General features: G+C 46.1%; 1 protein-coding gene across 2 annotated transcripts in view; it reads left to right on the top strand.

The window, feature by feature from the left end:
- Nucleotides 1-12,184, top strand: part of NECTIN3 (nectin cell adhesion molecule 3) — a 247,782-nt gene that overhangs the window by 189,936 nt on the left and 45,662 nt on the right. For both annotated transcript variants that reach the window (XM_073542523.1, XM_073542524.1), the window contains exons 6-7: nt 5,872-6,007; nt 9,826-9,907. In XM_073542523.1, the coding sequence (XP_073398624.1) occupies nt 5,872-6,007; nt 9,826-9,907 (218 nt within the window). The remainder of the gene's footprint in view (nt 1-5,871; nt 6,008-9,825; nt 9,908-12,184) is intronic.

Genomic DNA, 12,184 nt, shown 5'->3' with positions numbered 1-12,184 from the left:
TCTGAGGAAGAGATTCCCTGAACGGCCAAAACAGGAGGGAGAGGGAGGGGGCAGACTTGGTTGCCTGTAGCCTCCACTTCGGCACCCATTAGGAGAATTCCTCTTCCAAAACCCAAAACGGGCACTCCCAGGACTTGCAGTGCATGGTCCTTTTTTGACACAGCTGCAGATTACATTTGCTTTGTCAAATGCAAGCTGTGCAATCAGAAAGTCAAAAGAGGGAAAAGTGTAGCAACCTCAATACCACAAATATGTGGAAACATGTGCGGACCAAGCACGTGGTGGAGTTACAAAGACACACTGAAGACATAGGCCAACCTACAGCACCACCTACCACTTCTTCAGCTCGTGTTGTAGCCTCTTCCTCCAGCTCTCACACAGCTGGTTCGGCTTCCTCACAGGAACGCCTTGGAAGAACATCTGGCACTGTTGTCCAGAGACCCAGTGACATTCCACCCACAGTACCACGTTCCCTGTCATCCTCACACTCCCAGGCCACTCTACAGCCATCGGTAGCACAGGCATGGGAGAAAAGGCGGCCATACTCGGCAAACCATGCCTGAACACAGGCTCTGAATGCTGGCATTGCAAAACTACTGGCCCTTGAAATGCTCTCATTCAGGCTGGTGGAGACTGACACCTTCCGTAAATTCATGGCATTGGCAGTCCCACAATACACCGTGCCCAGCCGCTTTTATTTCAGCAGGCAAGCCGTCCCTGCCCTGCAAAAGCATGTGGAGGGAAAAATTAAACATGCACTACTAAACGCTGTCAGTAGCAAGGTCCACCTGACCACCGATGTGTGGACCAGTAACCATGGACAGTGACGATACCTATCTCTCACTGCCCATTGGGTCAATGTTGTGGAGCCGGGTACAGATCTTGAGAATGGCGCTGTGCGTGTTCTGCCAACTCCAAGGATTGCAGGAATCCAGTCTGTACACATTGACTCCTCCTCATACTCCACTTCCTCAGAATCAGCGCTGCAGGAACCGTCAAGGTCTACCTCCACATGTACCCGTGAACGCTTACCTGTTACGACCTATATGAGCACAGTCATGGCCAAACGTCAACAGGCCGTACTGAAATTAATTTCTTTGGGGAATCGAAGCCACACAGTGAAGGAGCTCTGGAATGCCATCAAGCAGGAGAGCGACGTGTAGTTTGTGCCATCGAATCTCCAGCCAGGCTTGGTAGTGTGTGACAATGGCCAAAATCTGGTGGCAGCTCTGGGTCTAGGCAACCTCACTCACATCCCATGTCTTGCACATGTGCTCAACTTGGTCATGCAGAGCTTTCTGAGGGACTATCCGGATCTTGATGCACTGCTGCACAAGGTCCGCATAGAGTGATTCCGATTCCACCTTCCGGAACATCGCATCATATGTGACCTACCCACCAGGTGGAATACAACGTTACATATGTTGGAGAGGTTGTGTGAGCAGCAGGCAGCAGTAATGGAGTACCAGCTGCATCAGGAGCAAACAAGTCGCACTGCGCGCCGTTCACACTTCATCACTGAGTTGGCTTCTATGAAGGACATCTGCCATGTTTTGCGTGCCTTCAATGATTCCACATGGATGGCGAGTGCAGATGATGCGCTAGTCAGCATGACTATCCCCCTTATCTGCCTGCTTGAAAAAACATTGCAAGCACTAAGGGAGGAGGTTGTGGAAGAGGTAACATAGTAACATAGTAACATAGTTATTAAGGTTGAAGGGAGACTTTGAGTCCATCTAGTTCAACCCATATCCTATCCTAACTTGCCCTAACATGTTGATCCAGAGGAAGGCAAAAAAAACCCATGTGGCAACAGTAAGCTTCACATTGGGGAAAAAAATTCCTTCCCGACTCCACATACGGCAATCAGACTAGCTCCCTGGATCAACGCAATATTAAGGAGACTAGTGTATATACCCTGTAATATTATACTTTTCAAGAAAGGCATCCAGTCCCTTCTTAAATTTTAGTAGTGAATCAGGTGGAGGATGAGGAGTCACAAATGCCATCTGCTTCTGGACAGTCTGCGCAATGTGGTTCCTCACAAAGGCCTAGGCAGGGGACACTTTGTGAGGAGGATGAGGAGGAGTCAATGGAGGAGGAAGACATCTCTCCAGAAGAGGGAGGTACACAATGCTCTAGTAGTCACTATGTAGAGCGAGGGTGGGGTGATGCAGAGCAGGCAGAGATGACGCCTCAAGCAGGGGACAGCGTTTCTTGGCCAGTTGGCAGTCTGCAGCACATGGTTGATTTCATGCTGCTGTGCCTGAGAAATGACCGCCGCATCGCCAACATTCTCAACACGGCTGATTATTGGGTGTACACCCTCCTAGATCCTCGCTACTGGGACAACTTACAAAGCCTCCTAACACCGTTGAACCGGGAGCGTAAAATGCGCGAGTACCAAGACACACTGGTGCATTCCATCATGTTCTCCATTCCACCCGAGAGCAGTGCTGCTAGTGCTTTACAAAGCAGCTCAGTGCGTCGAGGCAGTGGAGGAAGCTCTGCACAAAGAGGGAGCAGAAGCAGCACCTCAGCACAAGGCAAGACCAGTATGGTCCAAATGTGGTAAAGTTTTGTGTCCCCGCCACAAATGTCTACACCATCACAGACGGCTCCAGTCAGAAGGAGGCAACGTTTCCGTCAGATGGTGACAGACTACATGTCTTGCCCTCTCAGTGTTCTACCACACAGCTCTTCCCCCTTCAAGTTTTGGGTCTCTAAGCTGGATACATGGCCAGAGCTTAGCCAGTATGCATTGGAGGTGCTGGCTTGCCCTTGCTGCTAGTGTTTTATCGGAACGCGTCTTTAGTGCCGCAGGTGGTGTACTAACAGACCGTCGCATGCGACTATCCTCCGAAAACGTTGACCAGATTACTTTTCTGAAAATGAACAAGGCCTGGATCTCGCAGGAGTTTGCCAGTCCTCTTCCAGATTAAATAATTGGTTGGCAACAGTATCCAGGTCTCCTGTTGTGTTCATATTTCTACCACCTGAACTGTAATCCCTGGGCTCCAACACCGCCAGTTACTGCTCATAAGTGCCGTCTGCACAGTCAACACATGCTCCAGTGTTATTGGGGTTCAGTAACGTCAGCTGATCCCCTGCTGTGTGTCCGGCAATTTCTCCTGCTCTGTCCACATTCACACTACTACAGATATTAAACTTGCTCCAATTAGGCCTCTGCCTCCACTCTGTTTCTACTGTAATCCCTGGGCTCCAACACCGCAAGTTGCTGCTCAGAAGTGTCTCTTGGCACGGGTACTCCCTCCTGTCCAGCCTGGTCCCAGCACGCCAGATGTTTCCGGGTAGTGTCAACGTCACTTTGCCTCCAATATGTTGTACTGTCGTGTTGCGGTCGGGTTAGCCGACTCTATGGTGCCTGCAGTTTAGGTGCTTCCTATGTGGGCTGCGGGATCTGGCAATGAAGGCTGGTTCCGTAGTGCCAATAAGACAAGCTCCCCCTGTAGGACTGTGGGTTTCGGTAACTCCGGCCGGCTCACGGCCTTGCAACTTTTTTTTCATGTGTACCTTCTGCTGCCTATCTGAGTTCCAGTACCATTAGCTGGTTCTTTGGAAGTCAATCTTGAATCTGTCCCCCTGGGTTCCAGTAACGTCAGCTGGTTCCAGGCAGAGCCTTTGGCTTAGTTGCCTCCTTCTCGGTATCCGAGTTCCTCCAACGTCTGCTGGTCCTTAGTAGTGCTTTCTGGCACAGGTACCTCCTGCTTAGTAACCGGGTTCCAGTACCATCAGCTGGTCCTCGGTAGTTCCATTGGCTCTTGTACCTTCGGCTACCCATCCAGGTTCCAGTACCGTCAGCTGGTTCTCAGCAGTTCCTCAGCCTTCTTGTACCTTCTGCTACATTTCCAAGTTCAAGCTTTTTGAAATGTTTTTTGGTAATCACTCTGGATCTCCCTGACGACGACCCTAAAGACGACGACCCTGAAGACCACCCCGAAGAAGACGACGACCCCGAAAACGACGACCCTGAAGACCACCCCGAAGAAGACCAAGAAGATGACCCTGAAGAGGATGATGAAGGAGAAAGTGTGGGAGAAATAAAAAAGAAGGTGAAGAGCATGGAAGTAGTGAAACATAAATATCTGACAAAATATAAAAAAGCTTAACATAGTCAATATCTTTGTAACTCCGAACGTCTTAAAAAAATTCCTGCTATTCCATTTGATTGGGCTAAACCTCTATGCCTTTAATGTCTCCTCCACCTCCCCCAATAGATTCTACATTATTCTTAGTTGTTTTCCTTCATGTAGAATTAACCTACAAGGAAAGTAAGGGTTTATTTTCATTCTGATATTTGTGTCCCATTGACTTGCATTGTTTTCCTGTATCGGAATCGGCGATATCAGATATTTTTGGGGTATGGGTCCGATCCAGTCCGATCCGATATCGGAAGGTATCGCTCAACAACACTAATTACTACACATTATATTCCTAAAGGCGCATTACATATTTCACACTTTCTATATCACAATACATGTACAAAAACACATGACAATATTCACTTTGCGTGACTGTTGTCTTCAGGGGCAGTAACACGACAGTCACTGTACACACCTTTCCATTGGGATTACTTCATGATGACTGGAGGTTCTACCTCTGGAATCACTACCAATCCTGAGAAACAGGCCATGTGTGAATGGAGTGGTGACTGACAATGCACATTGCTTCTCCAGTCATTGTTATGGGAGTACCGATGAACAGCCAAGCATTGTGCCATCTCATTCTTAGCTGATACGGTTGAGCGCTCTGCTCGGCTGTTCTTTGGCACTCCCACAATAATAAATTGCATGTGGTCGACCACTGCTCCATCCATTAGGCTGTTCACTGTGGGGCTCCTATTGGTCAGACCCCCAATGATCAAGAAGTTATTGCCGACCCCACGGATGGGGATATCTTCCAAACTTGAGAATACTCCTATGAAGTTTCCAACAACCAATGCAATACTTAAAGCACCACTTTTTTATTGCATCACTGGAGTGGTGCTTTAATTGTTACTCACCTGCTGCCACCTTCATCCATTTCCAGCGTCGCTTTGGTTGGTCTCCAGCTAAAAATAACCTGCTCGCAATTCCAGTGTTTCATGGAGCTGAGCGGAGATCACTTTTCAGTACAAGTTTATGAGAGCCTCGTTCTGGCTCTCATAGACTTGGAATAGAGAGCATGTAACCAGAAGTCAAAAGGTTTGTCACACGCTATCAATATAAGTCTATATCACAAGATGGCACAGGAGGACCAGAGTGGCACTAAAATAACTGTGAAGACGAGTATGTGGTCAGAGGCGGGGGACTTAGATTAAAAGCGCCACTCTAGTAGTGGGAAAAAAAAAACACTGGAGTGGTGCTTTAAAGGGAATCTGTCACCAGATTTTGCGACCCCATCTGAGAGGAGCATGATATAGGAGCAGAGATTCTGATTCCAGTGTTGTATAACTTTACTGGGTGTTACAGTTTTCATTAAAAACTGTTTTACCTGCTGCAGATCTATCAATTCTCAGAATACTGAGCTCTGTATAACCCACTACTGATTTACAGCTTTTCTGAGTACAATGTGCTTATGCAGAAAGATGCTAATCAGTGGTGGGGGCGTAATTTGACTACTTTGCATAAGACCAAGTAGTCCTCTAGTGATAATATCCTGTGGATAGAACAATTATTTTATAAAAATGACAGCAAGTGGCCCAGTAAGTGATACATTGCTGGAATTAGGGTTTCTGTCTATCTCATGCTGCTCTTACATTAGGTGGCAAAAATCTAATGACAGATTCCCTTCAATGTGACTCAATAAAAAAAAATAAGTGGTATTAAAGCTTTTGATAAGAATTATACCCCTGAATTTGTTTCTCTATAGATTATCCAATAAAAGACACATCTTCCTTGGTGGCAGCTGGAACAACAATAGGAGCAGTTCTAGCTCTTTTCTTTATGACAATTTTCGTGGTGATTCTAATAACGTCTGGAAACAAAAGACCATATGTTGATACCATGTAAGTATAAATCAGTGAAAACTCACTATAAAGTTTACTAAAAAACAAGTTTTAACAAAATTATCTAATAATTTTACCTTAACCCCTTCCCGACCTTTGACGCCATGTAGGCGTCATGAAAAGTCGTGCCAATACGACCCATAACGCCTATGTGGCATCATGAATTGATAGCCCCCTGTGGGTCGGGTGACCGGGGTCACTGAAAGGTCACCCGACCCGCACACAGAGGACACTTTAGAGTTAACCCAAGGGGGCGTGGCTTAGCCCCCACGTGCCTACGATCGCTCTGATTGGCTGTTAAAAGCGAAACAGCCATTCAGAAGGATTTGTAATATTTCACCAATTCACCCCCCACATCGACTAGAGGGGGCGTTAGGCCCCCGCCACCGACAGACGGCGGCAATCAGTCGCCACCGTCATCATCTGCTCCCCCCACCTTCCAATCCCCCCCTCACCCCTCCCATCTTGGAAAGATGCCGGCGCCCATGAATTTGCCGGCTGCCCATTCTTTTTTCATTTTGATCACTGTGATAAACTCTCACAGTGATCAAAATGAAAAAAAAGTAAATACACCCCCCCCCCCCCCCCGTTTATCACCCTCATAGGTAGGTACATATAGTAAAATAAAATAAAAAAATTTATTTTACCATTAGGGCTAGAATTAGGGTTAGGGTTGGAATTAGGGTTAGGGTTGGAATTAGGGTTAGAATTAGGGTTAGGGGTGGAATTAGGGTTAGGGGTGGAATTAGGGTTAGGGTTGGAACTGGGGTTAGGGTTAACATTAGGGTTAGGGGTAGGTTTGGGTTGGGATAAGTCTTGGGCTTGTGGTTAGGGTTAGAGTTGGGATTAGGGTTAGGGGTGTGTTGGGGTTAGGGTTGTGGTTAGGGTTATGATTAGGGTTGGGTTTGGGTTAGGGGTGTGTTGGGGTTAGAGTTGGAGTTAGAATTGAGGGGTTTCGACTGTTTAGGCACATCACAGGGTCTCCGAACATGACATGGCGCCACAATTTATTCCAGCTAATTTTGTGTTCAAAAAGTCAAACAGCACTCCCTCCATTCCGAGCCCCGACGTATGCCCAAACAGTGGTTTACCCCCACATATGGGGTATTAGCATACTTAGTAAAAATTGCACAACAACTTTGGGGGTCTAATTCCTCCTGTTACCCTTGGGAAAATAAAAAAATTGGGGGCTAAAAAAATGATTTTTGTGGAAGAAAAAATTACTTTTTATTTTCACTGCTCTGCGTTATAAACTTCTGTGAAGCACTTGGGGGTTCAAAGTGCTCACCAAACATCTAGATAAGTTCCTTGAGTGGTCTAGTTTCCAAAATGGGGTCAATTGTGGGGAGTTTCCACTGTTTAGGTACATCAGGGGCTCTGCAAATGTAACATGACGCCCGCAGACCATTCCATCAAGTCGGTATTTCAAAACGTCACTACTTCCCTTCTGAGCCCCGAAGTGTGCACGAACAGTGGTTCCCCCCCACATATGGGGTACCAGCGTACTCAGGACAAACTTGACGACAACTTTTGGGGTCCAATTTATCCTGTTAACCTTGTGAAAATAAAAAAATTGTGGACTAGAAATCATTTTTTGAGGGAAAAAATGATTTCTTATTTTCACAACTCTGCGTTATAAACTTCTGTGAAGAACTTGGGGGTTCAAAGTGCTCACCACACATCTAGATAAGTTCCTTGGGTGGTCTATTTTCCAAAATGGGGTCACTTGTGGGGAGTTTCTACTGTTTAGGAACATCAGGGGCTCTGCAAACGTATATGACGCCCGCAGACCATTCCATCAAAGTCGACATTTCAAAATGTCACTACTTCCCTTCTGAGCCCCGACGTGTGCCCGAATAGTGGTTCCCCCTACATATGGTGTACCAGGGTACTCAGGTCAAACTGTACAACAACTTTTGGGGTCCAATTTATCCTGTTACCCTTGTGAATATATAAAATTGTGGACTAAAAAATCATTTTTTGAGGGAAAAAATGATTTTTTATTTTCAAAGCTCTGCGATATAAACTTCTGTGAAGCACTTGGGGGTTCAAAGTGCTCACCACACATCTAGATAAGTTCCTTGGGTGGTCTATTTTCCAAAATGGGCAAAATGGGGTCACTTGTGGGGGGTTTCCACTGTTTAGGCACATCAGAGGCTCTGCAAACGTAACATGATGCCCGCAGACCATTCCATCAAGTCAGCATTTCAAAACGTCACTACTTCGCTTCCGAGCCCTGACGTGTGCCCAAACAGTGGTTCACCCCACATATGGGGTACCAGCGTACTCAGAACAAACTGGACAACAACTTTTGGGGTCCAATTTCTCCTGTTACCATTGTGAAAATAAAAAATAGCGGGCTAAAAAATCATTTTTTGAGGAAAAAAAAATATTTTTATTTTCACGGCTCTGCTGTGAAGCACCTGGGGGGTTCAAAGTGCTCACTATGCATCTAGATAAGTTCCTTAGGGGATCTAGTTTCCAAAATGGGGTCATTTGTGGGGGAGCTCCAAAGTTTAGGCATACAGGGGCTCTCCAAACATGACATGGTGTCCGCTAATGATTGGAGCTAATTTTCCATTCAAAAAGTCAAATCGTGCTCCTTCCCTTCTGAGCCGAGCCGTGCCCGCAAACAGTGGTTCTCCCCCACATATGGGTACCAGCGTACTCAGGACAAACTGAACAACAACTTTAGGGGTCCAATTTATCTTGTTACCCTTGTGAAAATAAAAAATAGCGGGCTAAAAATCATTTTTGAGGAAAAAAAATATTTTTTATTTTCATGGCTCTGTGTTTATAAACTTCTGTGAAGCACTTGGGGGTTCAAAGTGCTCACTACATATCTAGATAAGCTCCTTGGGGGGTCTAGTTTCCAACATGGGGTCACTTGTGGGGGGTTTCTACTGTTTAGGCACATCAGGGGCTCTGCAAACGCAACATGATGCCACAGAACTTTCCATCAAAGTCGGCATTCCAAAATCGCGCTCCTTCCCTTCTGAGCTCTCCCATGCGCACAAACAGTGGTTCCCCCCACATATGGGGTATCGGTGTACTCAGGATAAATTGCACAACATCTTTTGTGGTACAATTTTTCCTGTTAGCCTTGTGAAAATAAAAAATAGCAGGCTAAAAAATCATTTTTGAGGAAAAAAAATGATTTTTTTATTTTCACGACTCTGCGTTATAAACTTCTGTGAAACACTTTGGGGTTCAAAGTGCCCACCACACATCTAGATAAGTTCCTTGGGGCGTCTAGTTTCCAAAATGGGGTCACTTGTGGGGGAGCTCCAATGTTTAGGTACACAGGGGCTCTCCAAATGCGACATGGTGTCCGCTAACGATTGGAGCTAATTTTACATTCAAAAAGTCAAATGGTGCTCCTTCCCTTCCGAGCCCTGCCGTGCGCCCAAACAGTGGTTTATGACCACATATGAGTTATCGGTGTACTCAGGAGAAATTGCCCAACAATTAGGATCCATGTTATCCTGTTGCCCATGTGAAAATCAAAAAACAGAGGCTAAAAGAAAATTTTTGTGAAAAAAAAGTCGTTTTTTTTACGGATCAGAATGGCAAAAAATGGCCAGGTCATTAGGGTCAAAATAGGCTGGGTCATGAAGGGGTTAAAGATAGATTGGTTTAACTAGAATTATAACTTTAATATTCTGAGACTTGTAGCAAAATAATGTTAATAATATGTTATACAGAGTCTGTAGAATCATAGTCTCAACATAATCTTACAGTTTGATAGTTGCTTTGAAGGATATCTGCAGTAAATGTTACGGTATGACAGCTTGATATTATTGCCCATATCTTTTCAGAATTGAGCTGCCACCGACTCTAGAAACCTGCCCTGCATTTGAAGACCCTTTGCTTTCTGTTGGGAGAAAATATCTTTACAAGGTAAGCAGCCAAGTGTGTCTTGATACAACAATGTTGTTAGTCATTGTAAAATGCTGTATGGAGCGCCGACCAGGGCAATGGGGATACTCGGTACCGGGCCGCTTCTTAAAGGGGCAGTGTCACAGCGGCGGTGACCCGGTCCGTGGCTCTGGGCGTCCAATAAAAGGGGAAATATTTACAGGGGAAAAATAAAGAGTTTTTGGAAAGTGTTCATGACTAGTGTTGAGCATTCCGATACTGCAGATATCTGGTATCGGCCGATATTCGTGGTATCGGAATTCCGATACGGAGTTCCAATACTTTTAGCATATCGAATACTGGAATCGGAAGTTCCCATAATGCTATGAGCCAGTTTGATTTGATTCAGCTGATGAGGAATCCTAAGAAGTGTGGACACATCCTGTTAGGCATGTAGGCATGTTAACTAATGGCATGGCTGTGATTGGCTGCTGAAATGATGTCATGATGCACTATAAAAGCCGCCGCCGCCATTTTGGGTTCACTCTGCTGTGAATTCAGTTAGGGACAGGACGATGCTCTTCAAACTCTGAGGGACAGTTAGAGATAGCGATTTGCTATATTGTGCTTTACCCAGGCTACTTTAGCAACCCCTGTGTGAAGCTTTCTTTTGCCTTGCAGCGCTGTTCACAGCTGTCTGCAAGGTCTGTGTGTGTGAGTGCAGCTCACACTGTAGTGTGTTCTGCACCACCTCTGGTTGTAGGCCGCACAGCGTGCGTCACTGCCTCATACATATTTTTTTTTTCATTGCTGCTCATTTTTACTGATTTCTCCTATTAGTGTGCATCCATCTGTATCCATCTACATTGGTTGCAAACACTATATAGGAGTAGATAGCGGAGCCTTTCTGCAGCCTTTCAGTGCTATTGCACAGTTCTCTGCACTGTTCACGGCTGTCTGTGAGGTCTCTGTGTGTGAGTGCAGCTCACGCTGTAGTGTGTTCTGCAGCCACCTCTGGTTGTAGTCCGGTCAGCATGCGTCACTGCCTCATACATTGTCCTTTTTTGCTGTAGTGCTGCTTATTTTTCCTGAATTTCTCCTATTAGTGTGCTTCCATCCGTATCCAGCTAGATTGGTTGCAAACACTATATAGGAGTAGATAGAGGAGCCTTTTTTCTTTCTTGTGCCCTGCAGCCCCAGCCAGATTAGTATTAGCCTATTTTTTGGAGCCTCATCTATTGCATTGTAGGTTACCTTCCTGCATTGTAATAGCTCCAAAAAGTTTGTGATACTATCGCTTTTACATCTTTGGTCACAACCTGTACATAAAGTTCACCAAACACTCCACTTTTCAGTTGTGTAGGCCACATTAGCTCATATTAAAGTGTAGTCCACACACTTTATAAAATTAGTGTTTCTTATACCTGTTAGCAGCTGTTCAGGAATAAGCACACTAAGCCCTTAGTACTTTTCTGCCTATCTTTATCAGTCTACGAAGATGAAGAAGGCAGGGAGTAAGGCACGTGGTCGTGGAGTTTCAGCAGGGAGAGGACGTGGGGATTCTGTGCCTGCTGCGGGCACCAGTGATTCAGCATCCCCCAGTTTTAACAGGGAACAGTCCTTTATGCGCAGCTTTGTAGGAGCTCGCTGTACCCATTGCTGCGGGAGGAACAAATTGAAGCCGTTGTCGGATGGATGGCAGCTAACGCATCGACTCCAATTACGTCCATATCCTCTCAGGTCCAGAGCACTGAAGAGCACCCATCTGTCTCTTCACCACCTGCCAAATTGCCCAGGCAGTCAGAGAGCCCTGGACAGGAGCCATCTCTTTCTCTACTTCTGTTTTCTGAATCTCTTGGCTTGGAAAGAGGGGGCCAGCCAAGCAGCATTCTAGAATGTGAAGAAGAGGGAGTATGCAGTGATGCGCAACAGCTTTGTCTCTCTGAATCTGAAGAGGCGGGTGGGCCAGTGCCTATGGTCAGCACACCTCAGTACACATCTGATGATGAGACTCAGGTGCCACTTTCTGGTGCATACTGTGCTGGCGAGACTACCCAGGAGAAGCAGGTGTTTGAAGAGGGTAGTGTAGATGATGAGATCCTTGACCCATGATGGCATGAGGAACAGGAAGGTGGTGGGAGTAGCTCTGAGGAAGAGATTCCCCGAACGGCAAAGACAGGAGGGAGAGGGAGAGGGCAGACTTGGTTGCCTGTAGCCTCCACTTCGGCACCCATTAGGAGCATTCCTCTTCCAAAACCCAAAATGGGCGCTCCCAGAACTTGCAGTGCGTGGTCCTTTTTTGACACAATTGCAGATGAC

The sequence above is a fragment of the Dendrobates tinctorius genome, unplaced genomic scaffold (genome assembly GCF_039654945.1).
Source record: "Dendrobates tinctorius isolate UK_male_01 unplaced genomic scaffold, ASM3965494v1 ptg000127l, whole genome shotgun sequence".
NCBI classification, from domain to species: domain Eukaryota; kingdom Metazoa; phylum Chordata; class Amphibia; order Anura; family Dendrobatidae; genus Dendrobates; species Dendrobates tinctorius.
The sequence above is the reverse complement of the archived record's forward strand: the minus strand, read 5'-3'. Positions and strand labels throughout refer to the sequence as shown.